Source organism: Silene latifolia, chromosome X (genome assembly GCF_048544455.1).
Source record: "Silene latifolia isolate original U9 population chromosome X, ASM4854445v1, whole genome shotgun sequence".
Classification (NCBI taxonomy): domain Eukaryota; kingdom Viridiplantae; phylum Streptophyta; class Magnoliopsida; order Caryophyllales; family Caryophyllaceae; genus Silene; species Silene latifolia.
This window is the reverse complement of record NC_133537.1, coordinates 148,237,895-148,264,956: the sequence shown is the minus strand read 5'-3', so window position 1 is coordinate 148,264,956 and position 27,062 is coordinate 148,237,895. Positions and strand designations below refer to the sequence as shown.

General features: G+C 38.1%; 2 protein-coding genes across 2 annotated transcripts; one reads left to right on the top strand and one right to left on the bottom strand.

The window, feature by feature from the left end:
- Nucleotides 1-6,614: 6,614 nt before the first annotated feature.
- Nucleotides 6,615-14,606, bottom strand: LOC141623669 (uncharacterized). Its single transcript, XM_074439801.1, has 16 exons — nt 14,390-14,606; nt 14,197-14,272; nt 11,475-11,606; nt 10,813-11,173; nt 10,639-10,734; nt 10,464-10,543; nt 9,977-10,052; nt 9,718-9,894; nt 9,113-9,217; nt 8,935-9,030; nt 8,746-8,838; nt 8,587-8,625; nt 8,449-8,490; nt 8,001-8,131; nt 7,760-7,886; nt 6,615-7,207 (listed from the first exon to the last, which is right to left on the bottom strand). Exons 1-16 carry the CDS (start codon nt 14,463-14,465, stop codon nt 7,055-7,057), a joined length of 1,860 nt encoding a protein of 619 aa, XP_074295902.1. The 5' UTR covers nt 14,466-14,606; the 3' UTR covers nt 6,615-7,054.
- Nucleotides 14,607-16,426: 1,820 nt separating this feature from the next.
- On the top strand, nt 16,427-16,789 carry LOC141618540 (uncharacterized). Its single transcript, XM_074435644.1, has one exon. The coding sequence runs from the start codon at nt 16,427-16,429 to the stop codon at nt 16,787-16,789; it is 363 nt and encodes a 120-aa protein (XP_074291745.1).
- Nucleotides 16,790-27,062: the final 10,273 nt, after the last annotated feature.

Sequence of the window (27,062 nt, the reverse complement as noted above, 5' to 3'; positions counted from 1 at the left end):
GGGATCTCGGGAATAGGAATGTCGTCCTCTTCGTAGGACTGATCGGCTGACCGTGCTGAGCTCGCCGTCTCGACGTCAAGTATACTCAAGTCTTCTACTTGACCCACTTCTTGATTAAATTTCCGTCTGTAGCGAAAAGTCTTCTCTGGTTCAGGATCAAAAGGAATAATCTCGCACCTATTAGACCTGGGCATACATGGAACTAACAAGAAAAGTGTGAGAATGGTCTCAAGGAACTGGGTTCCCTGAGACAAAGAGACAAAATAAACACAAACAAACTAAACAATTGTTGCCTCCCCGGCAACGGCGCCAAATTTGATAAGGCTTAAGTCGTATCACCAAATCAAAGTAAAACTATCTCAAGACTAACAAGAATAGCTAGCAGTAAGAGAGGTATCGAATCCACAGGGAGGCGGTAAAAGTTAAGTCTGTAATTATTTAAATTGTCTAAGGTAACCGTTTTCTGGGGGTTTGTTTTGTTTTGTTATCTAACCAACTAAATGCGAGCAATAAAAAGAGATTTAAACAATGATATTAAAAGTCTAGGATTTCCGGTTCACTAGGTCAATTATATGGGGTCTATTAATCAATTGCTAGATCTATCAAGCCGTCTAAGGTTATAAGATCGGTCGACTCTATTATACCCTTTAGATCGATTCTAACATGCGGTCGCTATAATTAGATACAATCTATTTGATTATCGTAGCCTATATTAATTCTAACCCGGTCGGTGAAAGGATTAATTCGCTACACTAATTAACAACTCAGGCCTAAGTTAATTAACTAGAAGAAGAACAATAATCAAACGACAACTTATGCGATTTCACTAGCAATTAATTAATTTCCCCTTTTCTAATTAACCTAGATCCCCTTCATCCTAGATGAGGGAATTAGCTACTCATAACTAAAGCAATAACAACAATAATAATGATTGAGGATATAATTAAAAGCATGAAATAAGAACAATAATTGATTAGCATAAAACAATGAATGTTTAATTACTGAAGAAAGATTAGTACCGTAGCAAGGAAATATTAAAGCTAGCAAGAGTATACAGCCGTCTCAATGTAAAATAAAACATAACCTAATGATAGAATACGAGTTTCTAATTTATAACAAAAGATAACTGTTTTAGGAAAATCCGGAAAATAATCTGCCAGAGAGGTTCCTCGATCGAGCCTGAGGTGACTCGATCGAGGATGGCTGCTCGATCGAGCCCTCCCTGACTCGATCGAGGAACCAGCTTCACAGACTGTTTCTTCGTTTCTTTCACTTCTAGCCTTCATGCTTCCTCGTTCCTCGTGTCATGGTTCGTGTATTCTACTATGACATCTCCTCTACGCTCATCTTAGCTTGATTATCCTCATAATGCGTCATTTCTGCATTGAAACATAAAATAGCGGCAGTATCGACAATTCATTGAAATAAGGCATATAAATGATATAAAGGCACGAAAACGATATATAAAATGGTATGAAATGAGCTATAAAAGTGTATATAAAAGTGATACATCACATTGATACACAGATCATTAAATATTATTTGTGTTTTTTGTCTGACACCACCTTATAAAAAAGGTGTTTGTCAAACACCACTTTTAAAAAAAATTCTGGCAATTTGGTTCCTTTAAAAAAAAATTGTAAAACACTACTAAATTGCCGGAAACTGGGAAATTATTTAAACACTCCGGCATTCATTTGTTTCACACGTGCGAAAAATTTACCCCTTAGTTTCCCTCCATTTTTTCCCCTTATATACTCTATATTAGTTTTCCCTCCATTTTATCTTCACACACTCTCTCTCTCTCTCTTCTATCCTATCATTTTCCACTTAACATATCAATCAACAATGTCTTCTGGCAGCTTTGAGTCCACATCCAGGCCACTTGTGAAATGTCGATGCGGTATTCCGGCAGCTTTGAAGACATCAATGATGGTGGCAAATACGGGAAGAATATTTCTGGCATGTAAGTTCTACAATCCGGAGACGTCAATGCGAGGTTGCAATTTCTTCAAGTGGGTTGATGAGCCCGTGAATGAAATGACTTTGTTGAAGTCAGAAATTGCTTTGCAAAAACGATTGGAAGAGATGAATATGCAAATTATGAAGAATGAAAACAAATTTAATGAGCTACGTTTAGAAATAGCTCATCTTAAGGAAAATGAGAAGAGGTTTTATTACTTCTTTAAAGTTGCTTTTATCTTTGTTATTTTTCTCATTTATAAGGTTGTAATGTAGATGGAGAGATGTTAAGAGTGGTATGTAATGATAAGTATTTTCCTTTGTTATAAGATGAAGTTTCAGTTTCCTTTTTCATTGTGCATAACTTGGTGAATTTCACAAGCAAATGTAAATGTGTTGAAAGCACATATGCTCAAGAAACCAAGGACTTTCATTTCATTGAGCACAAGTAACTGTCAAAATATGCATAACATTTCATCTTAAGGATGTTTACTACTCGTACAATTTTTGCCAATCAAAATACATGTGCAGGCCACAATATTTTTCATCATATTTGTCTATCAAAATGGCACATTTGCCTGCCAGAATAGCAGACCACCAAGCACAAAATACGACTGCAATTTGTTTGCCCTTCATGTTTATGCCATTTGCCTCACTCTTCCTCTGCCTCTTCCTACTCTTACTCCAGCAGTAGCTTCATTAATCATCCTTCCCCTTGTGTTGTCACCCTCTTGGCTTGGATGTTGTTGACTACTTGAGCTTGGGATCTCAGCTGCTCTAGTAGACTGGTTTGTCATGCAAAACACAAAATATATGGTTATGTTTGAGAAATACAATTGGATAAAAGGAAGGCAAAACACAAGTGATATACATATTTATCTGTGCATTTCTTTTATCTTTTGGCCTTCTAGGAACACCAACATTCTTGCATGACTTGATGTAATGACCTTGCATACCACAATTAGTGCAAATTGCAGGCCTTTTCTTGGCAGGCCTCTTGTCTGCAGCCTCAGTGGCATCCTTCCTCCTTTTCTTTAAACTAGGTCTCCCAGGCATTTTCCTAAAGGGAGGGGGAGTTGGTTGTACATGTGGGCTTCTTTCCCAGTGCTTAGGTCCGGGCAAAGGGTGGATTGCATTTGAATAAGCAGCTTGGTACAACTGCCTGGAATAAGCTTGGTTAACAAAGTTTTGGGGCACTAATCTTTTTTTGTCAATGCAAGCACATGCATGCATACATGGTATACCAGTGAGGTCCCATTTAAGACAGCTACATGTCCTTACATCTAAGTCCACAACACTTTTGTCATCATTATACTCCACCTCAAATTCATTGACACTCCCCTGAATAACTTTAAAATGCCTAACCTCCAAAGCAAGCTTTGACAAAGAATTTCTCACAGTTTGCATAACTTCACCATTGTAATTTTCAAGTGACTGAAGCTTTTTGAACATCCTATTCATAATATATCTCCTAATCCATTCCATCAATGTGAGAATAGGTTTATCTCTACATTGTCTTAACACATTGTTGAAGCTTTCACAAGCATTATTGAGCAGAATTTCAGATTTGGTCTTATTACTAAAAGCGTTCCTAGACCAATGCTTAGCAGAGATTGCATTGAAGTACTTAAATGCACCAGTGGACATACCTTTAATGTTCTCCATCCAAATATCAAAATTTGGTTTTGTGTAAGCCCTAGCAGCCCTCCAAAAGAACTGTTTATACTCCACTCCACTGTAAGTTTTGCTGAAGTTGGCCCATATATGCCTAGCACAGAACCTCAACTCAGCATTGGGAGTGATAGTTTTGAAAGCTTCTAAAAGACCCTATAAAAAAACAAGAAATTGAAGGCTTATTAGTACCAAAAATAATGAATACAAATGAACAAGGTATGACATCAGTTATTAAACAAAGGAAACTAACCTTTTGTCTATCAGAAATGAAAGCCAACTCATCTTTGTTCTTGATATAAGACCCTTCATGTGCAACAGAGTCAATATCTTTCATAAGCAACTTAATGAACCAAGTCCCTGTCTTTTTATTTTCTACTTCCACCACTGCCCATGCAAGGGGGAAGATGTTGCAATTACCATCCTTACCAACTGCTGTCAACAAAATGCCAGGATAAGGGCCCTTCAAATGGCATCCATCAAGTCCTATAATTGGTTTGCACCCATTGACAAACCCAACTTTGCAGCCATGTAAACACATGTACATCCTCTTAAATGAAGGTGGAGGTCTCTCAATAGAGTCCAAACATATGTACACTGATGAACCATGATTAAACTTCTTCAAAGTATCAGCATACTCCCACACTTTTTTATATTGTTCTGAATCCACCTCATAAATCATCTTCAAAGCCTTCTCCTTTGCATAATATGCCTTATAATACCCTATAGACACACCAATATCCTTCACAATCCTTCCAATCAAGGTGTTGACCTTATACCCAGGATCTAACCTAAACTCATCAATGTACCTTTCAGCAAGGTACGCACTACTGACTTTGGTGTTCAAGTCAGCTAAGGCACACCACTTTTTATGCTGCAATCTCAAGCTCTTTACCAGAAAAGTATTCTGACTCTCTAACAACCTCCCATGGACCTTGAACTTACACTTATCAACACAGCCACAAATACATCTCCTAAACCTGGCTTTCTTTTTGTTCCAAACACAGTTATACCTCTTCTTGCAGTAAACAGTTACCCTCTTAACACAGTTGTTCAAGTAGTAGAAATCATACCCATTCTCAATACAATGATACCTCAAAGCCTTCTTAAAAACCTTATAATTTGGAAATTTTAGTCCCTTGCTCAGCCTTATAGATTTCTTGAAATCAGCAGCTGGATTGAAAGTGGGGTAAATTAATTGCTCCTCATCAGAATCTGCTTCACTTTCCAGATCATCTTCATCAGATAACAACACACCCTCTTCCTCTTCTGGAATGTCATTATCTTCATCAACTAGTCCTAAGTTGTCATTAAGTGAAGACCCTAAGCCAGTTTCCACATTCTCTAATATGCCAGGGTCAGCTTCATCCTCTGGTTCAACTTCAACCCCATCTAATTCATCATCACCACTGCATACATCACTTCCAGATCCATCTGTATCACTCTCAGATTCATCAAGATTGCCCTCACCAACTTCATAATCTGGATCACTCACTGCATCATCACTCTCATCTCCATTGGCCCATATATATGGATTGTTTTCAGGAAAAGGGGGATGGGGGGTATAGGTGTGGGTGGAAGTTCAATTTAGAGGGGTTCAATTTCAAGTGGTTCAATTTCAGGGGGTATAGATGTGGGTTTAGTGTTATAAATCTGTTTTTTTGCAACACTTTTAATGCCCAGTTTAGGTCTTCTGGAATTGGTTAGATTTGTACTTTGAGGCATTGAATATGGGGCTTTGAATGAGGAAGATGCTTTGAATGCCATCTCTCTTACTTTTTGGGGACCAACAACATTATATGGGGTAGGGGCTTTGACAACATACAAGGTGACTATTCCCAAGTCATCTTTTGTCTTTAACAAATTCTCAACATCCTTTTCACACAATATTTTAGTCCTCCCAGCAAAAAGACTCAAACCATGCCTCTTATACCAAAATGCATGATCCTCATCACATTTTAGCTTCTTCCTAAGTACGTCTTTAAGGTACCCTAAACTTAAAATATTATCATCCATTTCCAGCCAAACACCCCCACCAACATAATCAGTCTTGCAATTCTTATTAGTCATAAACATCCCACCAAATCTAACCCTCAATTTAGCTCTATGAGCCATCATTTCAACTACATTAAATAGCAAACAAAAAACAGTTAAAGGCATGCATTTTAACCAAATTATGCAAAAATAAACTAAATCTAATTACAAACAAATTGTAAACTAATTAAAAACAAGTTGTACTAATTAAAAACAGATTGTAAACTAATTCAAAACAAGATCAAAACATAATCTACCAATTTAATACCAAAATTTAAAATGAAAATCATACCGCAAGATAAGATGAATGATCTGATGTATTATACCCGAAATTTGAAGAGAAATTTAGAGGGATTATGAGGAAGTTGATGTATTATACCATAGATAATGAAAGAAGAGAAAAGTCAGGAATGATGGATTGATGGTAAGAGGGAAATAGAGTCATGAGGAAGTTGATTAGTTTAGAGTATTGAGGAAGCTTCAAAGGGTTCAAATGAACTGATGAGGAGTCTTACAATTCTTACGCACGTGTCAATATTAGTAAGTAGAAGTCAACACCGGTTTTTTTTTAATTTGGTCAAACTCCGGGCATTTGGTAGTGTTTTACAATTTTTTTTTTAAAGGTATCAAATTGCCAGAATTTTATTTTAAAGATGGTATTTGACAAAGTGCCTTATGTTAAAGGTGGTGTCAGACAAAAAACACTTATTATTTGTACAATCTGTAAACATGATAAATCACCAAGAGCCCATGAATGGAGGATGTAATAGACTCCTTCCGTTGCGAGTAATAATTTGTTTACCTTTGATTAAAATACTCTCACAAAAGAATAAAAATGGTAAACAAAGGATTGAGAGTTAAAGACAAAGGGAGTATGTGATTTCATTCTTTAAATTATGTGAGATTTTCAATCTTCAAATTCTGAATTCTAATTATTCTACAGAAAATATTGGAATAATATCAAAATTATTATTACCATACAATCTGAATGGGTAATCTAAGTCAAATATGGGAGGGATGTGTAACATGATAACAAACTTACAAAAGTGCCAATGGAGAGGCAGCTTACCTTACAATCTGAATAAAATAGCTCTTACAGAACAATAATTACACTAATCAGGCATGCTAGTAATGACATCTACTGCTAAATGTATCTGTCTGCGACATCTAGTTAGTACACACCAAATCAAGAAATAGTGAACAATCAGTTCCGCTCCAAAAAGTCAAATATTTGTTGAGCCCATAAATCCGAGAGTCAAGTAATCCTCCGAGTTCATACTGGAGATAGTAATGCATTGCCTTTGAGTCTTTGACAGAGCAGAAATGAATGTACTGGCTGATATCAGCTCAATGTCCATTCTAATGTATTCCAACTTTTTCATACTGTTCATATCCGGACGATTGAAGCATGTGCGGTATCCGGGCTTCCTCGGTAATTAAGCTCCACAAATGTACCACCTCCTATACCCTTGGCTAGTCTCCCAGGGTTCACACACAAACATTTAGCTGCATCTTGTGCTTCATTATTAAGAGAAAGCACCTGTTTAATGTGAATAGAAAACCCAAATATTAAAGCACTTTCCATGTTTCAGCCACCAAGAGTTTTTTCCCCAGGAGGAGAGATTCTTCCTTTTACAATTTGGAAGGATAGATTCTAAAAGTGTCACATTTTGTCTACGCTTGTAGTGTTGTGAAGTACTCACTCCGTCCCGGTCAATTGTTGTCCTTTCGTTTTGGCACAAAGACCAAGGAATAAGGAAAAGGCCAATAAATAAATGACAAGTGGAACAAATTGAATGAGAATGATCAAATTACTCATTAAGTTCATTCTTAAAATAGAAAGGACAACAAATGACTGAGACACCCCAAAATGGAAAAGGACAACAAATGACCGGGACAGAGGGAGTAATAGTCAACTGACACAGCTTTATTATACTCAACCAGAAATAGTCTCTTCCGTGCTCAACACTAAAGTATGCTGTATAATGTAATTGCACTATTCAAAGGAATAAATTCTACAAGCTTCACTATGAACATGTGTTTGCACACTTGAGACTCAAATGACACGTAGAAAGGTCTCAAGAATTATTACCTTGACGAAAGGAGCTAAGTCAGATGGAACAACAAGTACTTGTGGCGTAGAAGGAATGTTTAAAGCTTCTGGAGCAACTGAAAAATCCAGGGGAACTCCCTCAGCTGGCGGATATAAAGGATAGAAGCTGTCAAAAGGAACAAGAAAATTGAATCAAAAATGAAAAACCAATCCCATCTCTCTCGGACAGAGACAGCTAGCTACTTAGCAAAAAAACGTTACGAAACGGGGCGTAACAAACCTGTGTTGGCCAATAATATGGGTTCCCAATCTACTTAAGCGGTCTTTTGATGTTCCGTCTTTAGGATTCCTCGAGATCTCTTCTCCGCTAAGATGTTTTAAGATATCCACAGAGCAGCATCCAATTGTCACCTGCAAACCAAAACCTTTGCATTGTAACATCTTATCCAGAATACATTCAAGCACTTCTGACGAGTTCATCATCTGATGAACGTACATGGTGGACTAAAACCATTCTCTCCGAGAGATCAATCTGAAGAAAGTGTACAGTGTAGTACATCTCAATCAATCAGCAAGAGGCAGGGTCAGGCAAGACTGCATTCTTCACCTTATTTTAGAAGCATAAAGCAAATGGTTCAAGGAAAACTAAAGTTCTATTGGACCTGATCGATTGGGCGCTGTTTTGAACTTTTGATAATTCAGACTTCAGAAGTAGAGCAAGAACTCACCTTATCAGCATCAAATATTCCTGGATTTGTGAGACTACTAATCTGCCGAAGCAAGGGAAAGCAGTTGTCATACTTTTGCATGAGAATTACCTTGAATAATAATTGACTAAAAATTAAATTTTAAAAACGTGGAGTTACCTGATCTTTAAGTTCGGGGGGATATATGTCGAAAGGAGGCTGTAAAAAAAAGTAGGAAACCTGGCTTAATCATACTATCATCAAACGCCAAGTATACAATAGAAACTTTAATTAAAAATGGTATACGATAGAGAAAAAATTAAACAAGAACACGACTACCTGAGGAAAGACAAAATCATGGTTAGCATCACGTATAGATGGAACCAAAAGCACGCGGGTGGAAGACCCCATGTATTCAACATGATCACGTAACTGAAAATAAGTTTAGACAAATAATTATTTTACTGCGAGTAACAATCATCCTATTCGGCTCCAAACATAACTAAAAGTTGGGTAAAAAGTAAATACCCTAGTAATGATTTCCTGGTGAAATACTTCGTCAAAGCTCCTGTTGAAAGTAGCTTTCCTAATCTCAGGATGTTCAGAATCAACAAAAGGCCCCAACTGAAAAAAGATACCCCCATGCTTGCCCTGTAAGTTCAAAATTTCTGAAGAAAGTACCAAAACAGGATGGAAATGCCTATACCAGTATCAGCAACTGTGGCTGCTTTCTACTTGCGTACGCGAGCAATTCGGAGAGAGGCTCGAAGAATAGATTGTCTGTTGTCGTGAACGGGCCAGCCGCTATGATCTGTTCATATTACACACGGCAAGAAATATTGAACAGAAGTCAACTGAAGTGCTAGACAAGCTTGATCTTTGAGCAAAACATGCCAGAATTTAATCATATATCCAAAACTCCAAGTAATGACCAAAGGCTTTCAAAAGGCAGATATTACTCAGAGGTTTAAGAGGAAAGATAAGATACTCCAAAGCCAACTGAAATGCTAGGAAGTTTCATATAATATCCTGATAATGTCCCTGTATATCCTCATCCCCCCGCAAAATTCTCAAATGTGATATCTCTGAAACATTATCTGGTGAGTTGTAAGACTTGTGATTATGTGCATCAGAGTTTACACAGTTTTAAACAAGCCAAGTGTGGGAGTAACAGCCAGAAATCACAAAAGCTAACTATGCTCATATGCACCTTGGACAACATGATAACGATAAAGAGTGAGTGAATGAGTATGCGTTCCTTTTGCCCCCTTACAATTATCAGTAATCTAATAAAGATATCATATTTCTTACCACTGACAGTTCTGACGGGGCAGGTGATTGCAAACTGGGTAGACCGTCTTCATCAACCGCTTGTCTCTTGACAGGATGAAGATCACAGTCAGAAGAGGCCGGGAAGGGAATCAAATCATCCACTTTTGAGGCAACTAGACAATGTCCGCTTGGATTGTCTCCAACTATACCAATCACCTAAAAAAACCATATATCCAATAAAGCTTACAATGTTTTAGATGTCCAAAATGCATTATGCATTGTAATTTTTGACTCATACCTGGCCCGGAAAAATGGTATACTGGCTCAGTTTTTCCAATTCAAGACGCACACGTTGTCCTCCTGAATGCTCAACACTGAAACGGTAGAAAAACCAAACTTCAAAGGAAGCCTACAGAATATGAATTCCCTTGATGATTCATTCAGAAATGAACTTCCAGATTTCATTCCTCTAGAAAGCTCATTTTCTTGGTCTTCATACTGATGAAAGTTTTCTAGCAGCTTGTTCAACGCCAAGGCTCTACTATGTAGAGTGCAACACTAAATCACTATATAAAACTACAAGAGCTTACCCTTTTCAGACTTAATTCTGATTAAACCAGAATTAATGACCACACGCAGATACTCATAGGTGTTCTTGTTATAGGTTACCCCAGTAAAGAACTGACATAATCCGCAGTGTTTGCAGCCAAGCAGAAACTCTGCTACATAGCCTACATAGCAGACACGTAAAGACTCGGAAACGTAAAACTGAGCAGGTAGAGTACCTGCTCTGTAGTAAGACTGATTTCTCATTCAGGCGGCCTTCTCCATCACAGCAAATCATTCCAACGGCAAATATACTTTTCTGGTGGATAATTGAATAATAGAAGTGGACATTCAAAGTACTATACATTGGAGAGGAAAACTTTGATGGGTATGTGTATTAAGAAGTTGCATTACCTGAGAGGCTACCGTAGGATCCACAGGGCCTTCATATTGTCCACAATCAACAAATGCCGACGCATGCTTAACAATGCGGGTCTCAAGAAAATTAAACTGCATTATCAGATAAATCATTACTCAAGTAAACCGATCAAACAAATATTACAATTCATAACAAAGAGCATTGCCTACCTTGTCCTCAGTTCTATCATACATATATCTGCAAGCAGGCTCTGGCTTGGATCCACGTATCAGCAAAGAACACCTCTTTTTTGGTTGAGCCGTTCGAATAACTTGATCTTCCGAAATTTCGTCTTCACCTTCTATTTTTCCAGTTTCTTCAATAGGCTCGGAACTGGTCTTGAACTGAATAACAAACTTGTTTGTACGCTGCCCAAAAGGTGTTACAATGCTCGACTGTTTACTGGTTGAGAGAACACTTCTATTTGCTCGGAATCTTGAATCCCCCAAGTCATCATACTGGCTTGAAGGTCGGTCTGTTGGGGTGTCTAAAATGCCAATTTTTGTATCTTCTTGTTCATCGTTTAAGATCCTGGACAGCAGTTTTAGAGTAAGGTAAACCGTTCATGTTTCATGCCTCCCTTCTTGAAAATGATTTTTTTTTTTTTGTAAATAACTTCCTTGTGAAAAAAAAAAAATTAAAATCAATGGAAATCCTGGGGCAGACATCATTAAAAGCTCAAAATATTACAACTAGTCAAGCCTTGATTTACAAACATATCTGTTTCTCCGTATGTGTTTATAAAAGGACCACTGTAACATACATTTAAGCAGAACACAGATACAATTACCAGTGAGCAGAAGAAGCAATAGAGAATGCTAAAGATACTCACATATCAACATCGCGCATGGAGTAGACAGGCGAACCAGGCTCTTGTTTGATCAATGCTTCTTTCTGCTCATTTTGCAGGTGTAACAAAAAACCATCCATTTCAGATTCTTTTACAGTGGGTTCGATCAACTGCCTGTGACACACATATATTTAGTTAGCCAGACTCAACCCAAGACCGGTTATGAAATGGGTCAGGACCATCATAGCTACACTCTAAAGCATTTACCACAATACATGAAGATATTACAGTAATATATATATATATATATATATATATATATATATATATATATATATAGAGAGATTGGATTTGGTGATTTTGGTTCTTATGGTGAGTTGTGAGTTGGGGGAATCTCAGCCACTAGATTATATTAGAGATGAGTGGCCAAGATCAAATCTTACATGTCATATAAAACCATTGTCATTTACTTATTTTCTCTTTTTTCTAATGTTACTTTTTTTTTACTTTAATTTTTTTTCTCTTTTTTTACCTCGTGTTATTATGCTTTTTTTTACCACTTTGATTTTTGTTTTCTCTTATGTTTTTCTTTAATTTACTCATTATGTTACCTTTTTTCTTTTTCTTTTTGTACCGGATATTTTTTTACTTGAAATTTTTTTTACTCTTATTTTTTTACCTCGTGTTATTATGCTATTATTGTGCTTTTTTTTTTTTACCTGGATTTTTTTACGACTTTGATTTTTTCTCTCTTTTTTTTTTTACCACATGTTATTGTGCTTTGTTATTGTTATTCCGCTGTTATTGTGATGTTATTCTGCTGTTACTTTGATTTTTTTTACGATTTTGATTTTTTTTTTCTCTTTTTTTTTTACCATATGTTATTGTGCTGTTATTGTTATTCCGCTGTAATTGTGATGTTATTCTGCTGTTATTGTGAATTTTTTTACGACTTTGATTTTTTTTTCTTTTTTTTTTTACCACGCGTTATTGTTCTGTTATTCTACTGTTATTCTGGTGTTATTGTGATGTTATTCCGGTGTCACTTTGATTTTTTTACTACTTTGATTTTTTTACTCTTTTTTAACACGTGTTATTGTGCTGTTATTCTGGTGTTATTCTGATGTTATTCCGGTGTCACTTTGATTTTTAGTGCTATTTTTATGTTCTTATGTTTATCTTGTTATGTTTATCTTGTTTTCTCATTAAATTATGGGTAACAATATTTGGAGATGAACACATAAACAAAACAGCAAAACAAATATGCGGATGATATCACCTATTATTAGTTTAACCTTCAGGTAACAATATTTGGAGATGAACACATATTTTATAGTAGCCACAACGTATAAACGAAGTAATGAATAGATTCATCACCACTTGTTGCAACAAGATAGCTCACGATCCTATGGAAGTCGATTGAGCTGATTCTTCCACTACAACATCAATGTTATATACAATAGTGTCATCTATACAATATAAAGCCAGAATCACGTGCTTTTGCTATTATATTGCAATGCACCAAAGGAGAATTAAATCATTAATCTAGCATAACTCAGAGAGCGCAAGAGGTGCTCCCGGTTGCAGCGAGATGTCTCAAACAAAATGCAATTGCAAATTTGCAACTCAGACTTGTACGTGAGTTGAACTAAAGGTGAGGTAACGCACACAAAACCGCTACAAACAAGATGAATCGAGCGCCGATTCACAATGTTCTGAACTTTCGATTAATCAAATACTTGAAATTGCAACAAGAAAAAACCGTAAATTCACTCAAAAAGCTAAATTACTCGAATATTATTGATTGAGAACATTGAAAATCGAAAACATATAAAATAATTGAATCGCATTCCTGCATCAACGCAATATAGTGTTTCTTCGGCAAAATCCAAATGATAATTACTTGATCCGGAATTACTGCATCCAACAATTTACATCAAATTTTAAGCACAAACAAAAATCTAAATTAATTTCATCAACATAAAATTAGCAAACCTCTCGGATTCCATCAGCTCCTCGTCGCGAACTCGGAATCGAAACCAAGCCGCCATGGCTGTCCACCATCACTTCATTATACACAAATTAACAACCAAAGAGCGATCCCGATGCGAGCTCGAATATGAAAACGAATTACAATTAGTATGGAATTGTTCTTGTGTTGATTTAGAGATTTTGATGGAGAATTTTTTTGATCCGATGCATCGAATCAAATTCGTAATAATTGGAATTTATATTGATTTAATTGATAATTAATAAATAATAATGTTGTTAAGAAATTGAAAGGTAAGATTTGATGAGAGTAATTTGTGGATGGAGAGAGGTTGACGAGATGTGTTTAACAAGTGCGTGAGTTGGTTGTGTTTCATACGGAGTATAAGTTTGATCTTAGCGCTCAGTTTCCCATGATCCAATGGTCCAGATTTTCCCAACTCACAACTCACCATAAGACCCCAACTCACGAGATCCCGCCTCTATATATATATATATATATATATATATATATATATGAAAAGGATCCCAACAGCCCTTAGTTATATGCAACCATGTTAAAAACGATATCTGAAATATCACAGTACGAGAGCTGGTGAAGCGATATCGACTTTCTAAACGATTCCATGTAGGCTAGTCAAATTGACGGTCACGCAATAATCTTAAAATCTTACAAATTTTCATCAAAAATTGATAATTTGCTATATCATAGTTAACAAAAACATGCGATGAATCGGAATGCAGCAAAAATATACTCCGTAACAAAATAGAAGACCTGTTAAGATAGTAAAGCTCCCAGCTTGAAACCAGATCGGACGGTGAAAGTTTGTAGTGAACACAAAAAGTGATACCTGCGACAACACAACAATTTCCATAAGTTAGAAATGAAACAATTAAGCATAAAAAGAAAGAACAACCAAGGGGAAATTGATTTAAGATCGAAAAACCCAGAAAAATTGAATGAATACATTTAGGGAGAACGGCATCGTCGTCATGGATAGTGAAACCACTTCTCTTGAATTCATCTTTGATTTGAATTTCCATTGCACGGATTTCTGCAATTCTAGGGTTTTCAAAATTGGGGATTTTGTTTGAGTTGGAGTGTATGGAGGGAGAGAAAGAGGAGGTGAGTATAGTTTGGCGGGAAACTTATTGGACAACGGTTGCCAATATCACAATTGTGCCATGGATTATTGCCCAAGCCCAATCTTGTACTACGTTTTTTTTTCCTAAATTAAACCTGAGTCCATGCCACTATAATTGTAATTAATAGTGTAAATTCCGTGCATAAATGCACGGTTTTTGTAGATTGAGATGTTAGACAACTTAACAAATAAAGATAATAAAAAATTAAAGCGAATTTAAATATTTATTCACTATGGATAATATTTATTCGTAAGGTTATAGTATTAGAAAAGTTATGTGGATATCTTTCTTAATCTATGTCAATTAAAATTAAGTAAAATATTTAACGGAGAATGTATGAATTTTCATATTTATAAAATTTAAATAAACTATATAATTACAAAACGACCTATACAAAATGCTATTAATTACGGAGTAGCGATTTATTGTACTACAATCATGTTTCATAGGTAGAGTAATACATGATATGATAATAAGATCATATAAATTAGATATAAGGCTCAACTTTTACAAGATAATGGCAACTAACAAATCCTTCCAAAAATAGTTGAGCGGAAAAATATGGAGTAAGACTTTATTCTTTTAGTTAAAGGGAGATTGATATAATCAATGGACACATTGTGTTATAGTTGTAGACCTTGTAGTGAGATCCAATTTAATATGGACCAACATTATGGATAAATAAATTATTATAGCCCAATTATTACATAGTTTGTCATCCAAAGAGTTGGCCCAATTTTATGAGTTTGCAAATAGGCGGGAAAACTACTAAGGGGGCGTTTGGTATGGGAAAGGGTAAGAGAATAAAATCAAGAAAGGGTAAGAGAGGGAAATGAATGGGATCACCTATATTATACTTGGGTGTTTGGTTGACAATTAGAGGAAAAGGGTATTAAAAGCCAACATCCACCACCTCCACCACCATTACCCACCACATGCCACCATTATCTACACCGACACCACCACAAGTAGCGGCGCCGACGATCTTCCTCACGGTACCCCACGGCGAACCTAATCACCGCGTCTCACGCCCTCAACAAACACCACAATCCCGACCCCAAACACCTTATTCATTCTAAAAAATCCACCACAACCCTTCGAAAACCCCTCCCCCACCCCTTAAAACAGGCGGCGTCGCTGGTGGTGGTTGTGTCGGCATCCCTGGTGGTGGTTGTGTCGGTGTGGTGGGTGTAGGGTGTAGGTGGCAGTGGTTGACGGTGTGAGAGGGTGCGGTGGGTGTTGGTGGGAGTGGTGGAAATAGGGAGTAGGAGGAAGAAGGGATTATGGGGTTATGGGCTTACCCAAGGGGGGGAGGGGTAAGGATGAGAATGGTTTTGGGGGTAAGGAGTGGTATGAGTTACCCTTTCTTTGTGTCAAACAAACAACTACAAAAGGAATCAGCCATTTTTATTCTCTTTCCCTTTCCTTATTCCCCCCAACCAAACGCCCCCTAAGAGTTTTTATTCTCTTAGTAGTAGAGGAGATTTTCATAGTACGCTTTTTTTTTTCCGTTTCATTTCAAGTGAAAGGATATTACAGATTGCAAAATCTAACACACTAGGATACAAATGGTAACTAAACTACCAAATCAGCTACAAGGACTAAATTATGAGCATAAGAAAGATATTAATTGACTATGATACTTGTGGTTGGTTCTACTGAACATTCGAACAGAAACCAGAAACTGTATCCTTCTGATGACTGCTAGTACATTACTATACTATGCTGATGAAGAGAGGAATTTGGGAAGATAGCACCGAAGCCCAGTATGTTGGGATGATAGCACTGAAGCCGTCTTCTTGTTGGGACCTCAAATGATCCAAGACATGATAGACCGAGTACATGTAATTCGAGAAAAGATGAGTTCGACACAAGATAGGCAAAAGAGTTATGCCGATTTGAGAAGGAGCGACATTGAATTCGCGGTGGGAGACAAGGTCCTACTCAAAGTTTCTCCAATGAGGGGTGTGATGAGATTCGGGAAGAGAGGAAAGTTGAGCCAAAAGTTCATAGGGCCATATGAGATATTGGATAGAGTCAGGGAATTAGCCTACCGTTTAGCACTTCCCCCGGTACTTAATCGTGTTCACAATGTATTCCACGTGTCTCAATTACGGAAGTACATAAGTTATCCTTCTCATGTTCTAGAAGTGGAGACAATTGAATTGGATGACGCCTTACATATGTGGAGACTCCTAAGGAAATCTTGGACCGGAAAATAAGGAAGACAAGGCATGGAGAAATGGTGTTGGTGAAGATTTTGTGGTCTAATCACCAAGTAGAAGAGGTTACATGGAAGCCGAGGAAGCAATGAAAGAACGGTATCCTCACCTTTTCGAGCAGGTAATGAGTTCGGTTACGAGGTCGTAACCTTGTTTTAAGAGGGGTGGAGCGTATTACGCAAGTGCAAGTTTCTTCTTTTGCTAATTAGTTTACTCCACTTTCATAGTCACTAGTTGTCTCGACCTATGTGAGTATATAACTGTCTTAGGTAGTAAAGACCTTCCTTTGTGTGTAGTTAGGACATGGGTAATAATATTAGAAGTACCTTGTTTGAGTCGGGTGTGAACTTCAGGGTCAAAGTTCGTTTTAAGGGGGGAATATTGTAATACCGTGATTTCTAAGGCTGCACTCGGCCGAGTACACCGAGTGGAACCTTACTCAACCGAGTGAGGGACCGAGTGGTATCTGGTCTTTTACACCAGCTCCTGGAGTGAGTCACTCGGCCGAGTGGCTGGTGCACTCGACCAAGTGGAGGTACACTGACCGAGTGCCACCGAGCACTCGACCGAGTGGCATGTCGTTGTCCCTTGTTTCGCGTGTGGAGCATGGTAGGTGGACCTTCTCTCTTTTAAACTCTTTTTTTTAGATTTCCCCCTTATTTCCTCACCACACCTTATCCTCACACCTTCAAAAATCCCACAAAATACTCCAAAATCCTATCCTCAAGATTTCCACCATACTTGTGAAAATTTCCTTCCTAATTCTTGTTCTTGTTCATTTGTTTACAATTGTAAGTACACTCTTGTTCTTTTCCTCTATTCTTAATTAGTAAACCCTAGTTTAATTAGTAGGTTCTATTATGGGATTTTAATTAGGGTTTTGACTAACTAAGTGGGTTCATTAAGGGGTTAATTAGTATTATTATTGTTGTAGTATGTTGTTGTGATAGTTAGTTATAATATGTGTAGGAGAAGACTTCATTGAGGATCCCTTCTAGTTTGCTTGCTTGAATGAAGTGCTTGGAGATTAGCAAGAGGTAGAGTTTCCCTACTTAGCTTTGATAATGTGGGTGTTTGTTTGTGCATTAGTTATCATGAATTACATAAGCCATGTGGTAGTTGCATGATAACATGAGTAATTGGTATTTAGGGTTTAATGGCATACTAATGTGGAGGTGTTTATTCATCTATTGTGGTTGGGTAAATGGATTTGGCATCATGATATCATCTTATTGTATTATAATATGAATTAGAAAGGTTGTTAATTAACTAGTTGATTTATTGGTAAACATGTGAGTTCTTGTCAAAAGATGGTTCATTCTTATGTGGAAAGTATTATTTGGTTGTTGTACATACTTGGTGGGAACATTACCTCGTGGGAGTTCAACTTACTCACATCATCCCTGATGCGTATGGCGGGACGGTTAATAAACGACCACGCATCATAAAATTCAAAGACAAGTTTATTAATAATTGAGTAGCAGTGAAAGAGTTCTTGGACCCAAAAATTCAAGAAAAATGCATGATCTCGACTCAAGAAAACGAGACCCGCGTGGGAACGCACTAAGAACTGTGTGGTCCAAATGTGCCGCCCCAAAAGAAGAGGCGTAAATCAACCACATGGAAGAGGTTGTGCTGAATTTTGAGGACCAAGCAAAACCAAGCCCAAATAATACATTATTCACACACAAGGATTGGATGGGCTCAAATAAAAGAAACGGAAATAGGTGCGATCGAGACTCAAGACCCGCGGAGATCTTGAAACCGTGTGGGAACAAAGGGGGGGGGGGGGTGGCGGCACCAAAAAGGGGAGAAGAATCCTATTTTTAGTTTTTTGCATTTTCAAACTAGGTTGAATAAAAGTTGACAAAATAGTCTAGTTTGTGAGTTCTATGTTCATTCATCCTAGAACTCACAAATTAACATTTAATGCTTGCTTGGAGGCCAAGGCTTTTGTCCTATATAAAGGACCTAGCCTCCCTCATTTGTAATCATCCAAGAATTAAGAAAAATATTTTAGAGAGAGAAACTTGTGTTTCAATCTTTTCAAAGAGTCGATGCTTTCGAGTTTTGCCTTGAACTAAGGACGTGCTCCGCGGTTTAAGTTGAATTACTTGACGCGTTTTCGAGTAATTCCCCATTGTTATCGCTATAGGTCTAGTGATAGCAAATATCCCATTGGTTCGATCTCTTCACAAGAAATCGAAACAAATATCCCTTTCATTTCTACACAAAAAAACCACAAAAAACAAAAAATAAGACTTCCGCTTCGCCAATATCACGCCAAGTGACACGATCTGGTCGGGTTGCACCTAGTGCATTCGGATCTTTCGCCTCACTTGAATCCACAATAAAGTCTTCCGCTCCGTATACGCATCAAGTGGTATCAGAGCTTCGGCTCTTGATCACCACCAAAAAGATCAAGACGGTCCTGAGTAAGTCCAAATTAATTAGTAGTTGAATATCCAATCGTGATTGGTATTCAAAGGTTAAACTCAACGAGGTAGTTGAGGTTTAATCGGTTGAATCTTTAAGGCACGGATTGAACAAAAAAAAAAGAGAAAAAAAAATCATTGTCCACGCGGTACTGTTCACGGTATTGTTCATCCTCAAAAAAAAAAAAATCATTACCGAACATGAACTTCGACGATCCCAACTTCCTTGAGAATCTTCAAAGAGCCTTGAAAAATTTACAAGAAAATGATTCCAAGTGGTTGCCTAGACGAGAACGAACCGTTGAAGAGTTCAAAGTGAGTGAACTACCCGAGTTCACGGGAGGCACGGACCCCGAGGACTACCTCGAATGGGAACGGAAAATCGAACGAATGTTTGATTTCAAAGTTCTGGATGACGCGAAATGCTGCAAATACGCTATTCGAAGACTTAATGGAGGGGTTTCACTATGGTACGAGAGTTTGAAAGCAAGGCGTGCTCGCGCTGGAAAAAAGAAATTATCATCTTGGGATTCTCTTAAACGCAAGTTGTGTAAGAAATATGTTCCAACAACTTATACGCTTACGACTTATCGTAAGATCGCCAATCTCAAACAAGGGAGTACGACGAATAGTGTTGGCGAACCCAAGTCGGCTGCCACCCCTAGTTCCACGGCAAGAATGCCCGATTCTAAGGAAACAAGTCTCTCCAAAGTACGATGTTTAAAGTGTCCGGGGTTTGGGCATTATCAAAGCACGTGTCCAAATAAACGATTGATTACCTCGAGAGATGTTGTTGCGTGTCGGGATGAGTTGTTTGATGAGGAAGAACGATTGGGTGATGTGATGAATCTCGAAGAAAGAGAAAAGGGCGAGATTATGGAGCCATTGAGTGATGATGATCAAATTAAAGATGTGATCGAAGATGACATATTTTCCAACTTGTATGAACCTCATACAAGAGGTACTTCTTTATTTGATCCAAATCTACCAATTGTTTTTGATGAAGAATTGGAAGAAGTTTATGATGAAACTCTCATGGAAGAAAGTGATCATACAAGTTATGACGATGCAACTCAAGATAATCTTAATCTTGTGCCAAACTCGGATGAGGAATTCAGGGATGTCTTTCCCAAGGAACTACCCGCTGGTTTACCATCTATTAGAGGGATCGAACACCAAATTGATCTTATTCCCGAAGCTTCGTTACCGAACAAAGCGGCCTATCGATGCAACCCAATGGAAACAAAAGAGTTGCAACGACTAATGGAGGAGCTAATGGATCGAGGCTATGTTCGTGAAAACCTGATTCCATGTGCCGTCCCTACTCTACTTGTCCCAAAGAAGGATGGGGCGTGGAGAATGTGCATTGATAGTCAATCTATGACCAACATAACTCTCAAATATCGTTTTCCTACCCCAAGGCTTAACGACATGCTTGATGAGTTACATGGGTCCGAGATCTTTTCTAAGATCGACTTGAGGAGTGGTTATCACCAGATGCGAATGAGAGAAAGGGATAAGTGGAAACCACGTTCAAGACTAGACATGGGTTGTACGAGTGGACCGTCATGCCATTCGGATTGACCAATGCTCCGAGTACTATTATGCGACCCATGAACAAGGTACTCAAACCTTTCTTGAGCGGATTTGTTGTCGTCTATTTGGATGACATTTTGGGGTACAGTCGAACTGAGAAAGAACATTCCCTACACCTTCGAGAGGTGTTCGACATACTTCGAGAGCAGAAACTCTATGAAAAGAAGGAGAAGTGGTCGTTGTGGGTCGAGAGTGTCATCTTTCTCGACTATATGGTATCTAAAGACAGGGTTTCGGTGGAGCAAATCAAAATTGAAGCAATCAAGGCATGGCCCACTCCTAAGACCACCACGGAGGTCCGATCATTTCATGGACTCGCATCATTCTATCGGAGGTTCATTCGGGACTTTAGTACCATTATTAGTCCTATCACCGAGTGTACGAAAAGAGGAACCTTCGTATGGACCCCGACTGCTCAAAAGGCGTTCGAGACGATTATTCAAAAACTTTGCGAGGCACCTTTATTGGCACTCCCAGATTTCACTCAACCATTCGAGATGGAATGTGACGCAAGCGGTGTTGGAATTGGAACCGTACTAATACAAGGAAAGCGACCCATCGCTTATTTCTCCGAGAAATTGAATGGATCCAGGCTCAATTACTCGACGTACGACAAAGAATTTTATGCTATCGTAAGAGCTCTTCAACATTGGAGTCACTACCTTTGGCCAAGTCATTTCATCCTGCACTCGGACCACGAATCACTGAAGCACATCAATGGACAGCAAAAGTTAAACCCACGGGATGACAAGTGGGTGGAGTTCCTACAATCCTTTCACTTTTCATCAAAGTATAAACGTAGCAAGAGTAATGTGGTGGCCGATGCTCTCTCACGATGGTACTCATTATTGAACGTGCTCGATGTCCGATTACTTGGATTTGAGGCATTGAAGGATTACTACGAGCATGATCCCGACTTTGGAGAAACCTTCGAGATTTGCAAATCCGGAACTCATGATGAGTTCATTATTCCAGATGGTTTCCTCTTCAAAGGTAATAGACTTTGTGTTCCAAAACTTCCAACTCGGGAACTCATTATTCGAGAAGCTCATAGAGGTGGACTTGGAGTACATTTCGGGGTAAACAAAACCGTAGATATTCTCAAAGAGCATTTTCATTGGCCCCAACTGCAAAGAGACGTGCAGGATGTGATACGAAGGTGGGAACCATATCAAGTCAAAGAACCGTATCAATCACCAATTGACAAATACATTGATGAGAAGCTATATGGTGGGAACTCTAATTTCTTATTGAAGTCAATTTTCATGGAAGCTCATGATGATCTTGTTGCTTCGAGCAACCATTATTTGGATTTTGGTAGAATTATGCATGGAAGGAGTTGGGAAGAAATCACAAGAAAGTAAAGCACAAGCAAAGATGGCACAAAATGGTTGTGATTTATAATACTCATTACAAATTCAAATCACCGGAGATGGATAAACATGAAGACTACATTGAAGATGATGAGCTGAAGAAAAGATCAACGGGGTGCGTGAACTGCTTCATGTTCTTAATCAAGTTTGAATCTAACTTCCAGATTTGATTTGATCCCGGTGGCATCAAAGATAATTCGACTACGTGTTCGGGCTTGTTCGGGTTTATAATATTCATCTTTGATCCCGGCATACTGAGGCAAAGAATTGAGGACAATTCTTTTTAAGGGAGAGAATATGATGCGTATGGCGGGATAATTAATAAACGACCACGCATCATAAAATTCAAAGACAAGTTTATGAATAATTGGGTAGCAGTGAAAGAGTTCTTGGACCCAAAAATTCAAGAAAAATGCATGATCTCGACTCAAGAAAACGAGACCCACGTGGGAACGCACTAAGAACTGTGTGGTCCAAATGTGCCGCCCCAAAAGAAGAGGCGTAAATCAACCACATGGAAGAGGTTGTGCTGAATTTTGAGAACCAAGCAAAACCAAGCCCAAATAATACATTATTCACACACAAGGATTGGATGGGCTCAAATAAAAGAAACGGAAATAGGTGCGATCGAGACTCAAGACCCGGGGAGATCTTGAAACCGTGTGGGAACAAAGGGGGGGTGGCGGCACCAACAAGGGGAGAAGAATCCTATTTTTAGTTTTTTGCATTTTCAAACTAGGTTGAATAAAAGTTGACAAAATAGTCTAGTTTGTGAGTTCTATGTTCATTCATCCTAGAACTCACAAATTAGCATTGAATGCTTGCTTGGAGGCAAAGGCTTTTATCCTATATAAAGGACCTAGCCTCCCTCATTTGTAATCATCCAAGAATTAAGAAAAACCTTTTAGAGAGAGAAACTTGTGTTTCAATCTTTTCAAAGAGTCGATGCTTTCGAGTCTTGCCTTGAACTAAGGACGTGCTCCGCAGTTTAAGTTGAATTACTTGACGTGTTTTCGAGTAATTCCCCATTGTTATCGCTATAGGTCTAGTGATAGCAAATATCCCATTGGTTCGATCTCTTCATAGGAAATCGAAACAAATATCCCTTTCATTTCTACACAAAAAAACCACAAAAAAAAAAAGACTTCCGCTTCGCCAATATCACGCCAAGTGACACGATCTGGTCGGGTTGCACCTAGTGCATTCGGATCTTTCGCCTCACTTGAATCCACAATAAAGTCTTACGCTCCGTATACGCATCAATCCTGACCAAACAGCAAACAAGTCATCATCCTAAAAAACATGCGAAGAGACACGTGTTGGACATCATTAAACAACATGGCACTTGAGGTCGGGGTGGGTCGGCCGGTAAGATAAGGTAGGAAGTGGGATGCTCCACTCCTAGCCGCGACATCACTAATGTATCTCTCCTGCTCGGTCTCTAACCCGAGATGTTCAGCAAACTGGTCAAGGGTTAACTCATGATCGATGTTCAAAAGACGGAAACTAACGGCTTTCCCTTCACATCATACTCAAAGGAACTCATAAACTCTAGAGTGAGATATGGGTAAGACTTTTTGCGAAGGTGATACAACCCCTCCATCCCCAAAATCTCGAATATATGTGATATATCTGATTCCACACCCAAGTCCTTCAAGATCTCCGGGTCAACAAACCGGGCCGGTCTTATGGTATGACCCATTAGGGCTACGAAAACAGCCCGCTGTTTAGAGTTAGTAAGATTACCGATGGGTACTCATCAACTGGAGGGACAAGCGGCTCTTGACTCAATTGGCCTTCCTCAATCACGACATTAACGCGAGTCCTCTTCTTAGGAGGTCCTCTAGTTTTCGGCATGCTGCAAAAATACAAGTTCAACAAGAATTTTCTGGAAATTATGCCATAATAAGTGGGATTTTTCAGTTTATACACTTTTAAGACAGAGTTTTTAGACGGATTTTTCTATCAAAAGACATGAAATATCAACTTGGTAAAGCATTACCACTATCAATTAAACCTTTAAGTGTAACACCCCCATATACCAAGGTGCCTTACCAAGGACCATCCAAGTATATAAAGGTGCTACCATCTCGGTTACCCGAGGTAAGTAGATCAATAAGGACCATCAATAATGAAAACGCAATTTTTGTTTTTCAATTAATAAAGTATAAAGTTAAACTTATTACATATCTCAAAAACCAAAACCAAAGTATAAGAAATGTAAACCAACTGATCGAGTCCATTTCATGTTCACAATTAAGCATATGTGGTCGTTGGTCAATGGTCGATACAAAACACAATTTATACTCCACAAACAACTCTACAATTAGTAAAGAGGCAAGTAAAGGTCGGATCCCAAGGGACGGGTATTGAAATGAATTCTATTGTAACTAGTAGTGTCTAGGGGTGTCACAAATTGGGTTGATGTAGAAGGTTACTAAACTAAAATAACAATGAAAATAAACTAGCAAGATGAATAAAATAAGGGGTGTAAATAATTGATTAAAGGCACTAGGGTGTCATGGGTTCATAGGGGAATCATGGGATATGATCATACAAACATGTTCTCAAATTATAAGCAAGCAATTATTGTTGTGATGGATTGAGTTGGGTTATATCTTACAATCCTAGGAAAGTTTGGGTCCCGGAGCCGAATCGATTAGATTGTACAACACCTACAAGTCGACTTAATCTTTCCTACTCAACACATGCATGGTCTAACAAGACTCGAGTTGGGTTATGTCTTACAAGTCAAGTTGAAAGGATAGAAGATGATAGTAAATGCAAGGATTCATAGGCTTAGCATTTCATCAAATATAACATGTGCATGTATTAAGATCAAAACAAGCAAGCAAATAAGATATGAAAGCATATTAATTTAAGCATGAATCATTCCCCATGTTGGTTTCCCTAATCACCCATTAAACCCTAGCTAAGAGACTACTCACTCATTATCATGTTGATCATGCTAGAAAGGTTGTCAATCATACTAACATAATGAAACATGATGAATAAATGAAAGTAATTAACAATAATTAAAAAGGGATTAAGAGATTATACCTACTAATGATTCCAATAATAAAGCAAGAATAATAGAAGTACTTGAATCCTAGATTGAGAGGTTGTCAATCTCCCAATAATAACCCAAATAATCTTCAATTACCCAAAATAAAGGAAGAACAAGAGAGAGATTAAAGAACTAAAACTTGGATTAAAACTTGATTAATACTTGATTAATACTTGATTACAATATTAAAGAGAGATTTGATTGATATTAACTACCCTAATTATTGATAAGAAGAACATGCTCCTCTAATTAGCCTAATGGGGTATTTATAGTGAAAATTAGGGAGGATGCATTAGGGTTAACTAAGGGCTAAACTAGTAATTACACTTTTTAAGTTGAGCAAGGAAAAGCCGGTATTTTCTGAGAGAAGGGCTTCTCTTTTCGTAGCTTGAAGAATGAAAAACGTCTTTGTCTTCAAATCCGTGCGGATTGTAGTCGGGACGGCCGGATCTGGGCTGAGGAATCCGAGCGGATTCAAGAGAGGGACGCTCGGATTGTGCTGGGGGAATCCGAGCGGATTCCAAGGTGGGACGCTCGGATTGGGCTGGACGGACGGATTTGGTACAATCCGTTCGGATTGTTGGCCAGCTTCAATTCTTCTTCTTTTTCTTCCCTTTTCTTCATAAATTCCTTGGGGATTTCCTCGGGGACTCAAGGATCCTTTTCTCAACATTGCTCTTCTACTATGATATGTACAAAGGCCTTCTAGTCTTGTCTCTCCTTGATGCTTGGTCATTGAATACAATCAATTTAGCCTTGTTTTGCCACGAAAATGCAAGATTCTTACTCCTTTCCTACCAAGGGATCAAAATCTCAAAGAATATGCAAAACAAAGAACTAAAGATAAGAAATGACCCAAATAGGCACTAAAAAGCATGGAAACGATGGTAATTCGGGGGCTAAATATGCGCCAATTATGGTCACATCAAATATCCCCAAACCGAACCTTTGCTCGTCCTGAGTAAAGCGGTGACAAAGACTAGGACCAATACTAACCTAACCTAATAATAATAGCCGATATGAGACAATTAGCGGGTCTCACTCCGCCCCTTCAACTCACAACAAGAAAACCATGAGGTAGGATGCCTTCTTGCAAGGCAAGGTGGGTCTTGCCAAAATGGCGACACATCCAAACATTAAAGCACAGAAAATCAAGTAATGGATGCATCTACAAAAGAATAGCCACTTTCCTCATCTAAGTGGCGGAAATTATCTACAAGGGAAGCAATTCAAGGGTACACACTCCTTCATAGATGCAATTTCTTCAAACTACTAAGCCTAGAAGGATACCAATAAATCACCTCCAAAATGTGTCAAGCTAGGGTACCTTTGTCCTCAATCGTTAAATGCTTTTGTCAAGAGTAGACTCCCTATGGTGTTAGAAACACTGGAGGATCGCGGAATTCCCCCTCTTGCCTAGACAAGAAGAAGGGTCGTCCCCTCTCTACCATGCACAAAAATGGATATGATGGATAAAGGGATCAATAGATGTTTGAGTTTCACTTTGGGAGTTTGCTTTCATTATTGTTTTCCCTCCCAATTTCTTGTGGCATTTGACATTTGAGAACACTTTCTTTTTGCCATTTCTTTTTGATTTTTGGCTTTTCAATACTTGACAACTTTTTTTTTTTGCATTTTCTTTTGAACATTTTCAAAGTCACCACAATTAGTAACGAGGGTGCCTTGTATTTGAAGCTTTTAGGAGTTCTATTTTTGCTCCTCTTTTCATTTGATGCATTTTTGCAAACTTTCTTTCATTTTTCATTTCTTTGAACTCAAATTGATTTTTTTTTGTGCCCATT

Excerpts from the sequence above, each read along its gene's own strand:
- LOC141623669 (XM_074439801.1), bottom strand. The coding sequence starts at position 14,465 with ATGGAAATTCAAATCAAAGATGAATTCAAGAGAAGTGGTTTCACTATC. Across the intron at positions 9,218-9,717 it reads CCCCGTCAGAACTGTCAGTG|ATCATAGCGGCTGGCCCGTT; the intron begins GTAAGAAATATG and ends TAATATGAACAG. Across the intron at positions 9,031-9,112 it reads AGCCACAGTTGCTGATACTG|TTGGGGCCTTTTGTTGATTC; the intron begins GTATAGGCATTT and ends ATCTTTTTTCAG.
- LOC141618540 (XM_074435644.1), top strand. The coding sequence starts at position 16,427 with ATGAGTTCGACACAAGATAGGCAAAAGAGTTATGCCGATTTGAGAAGG.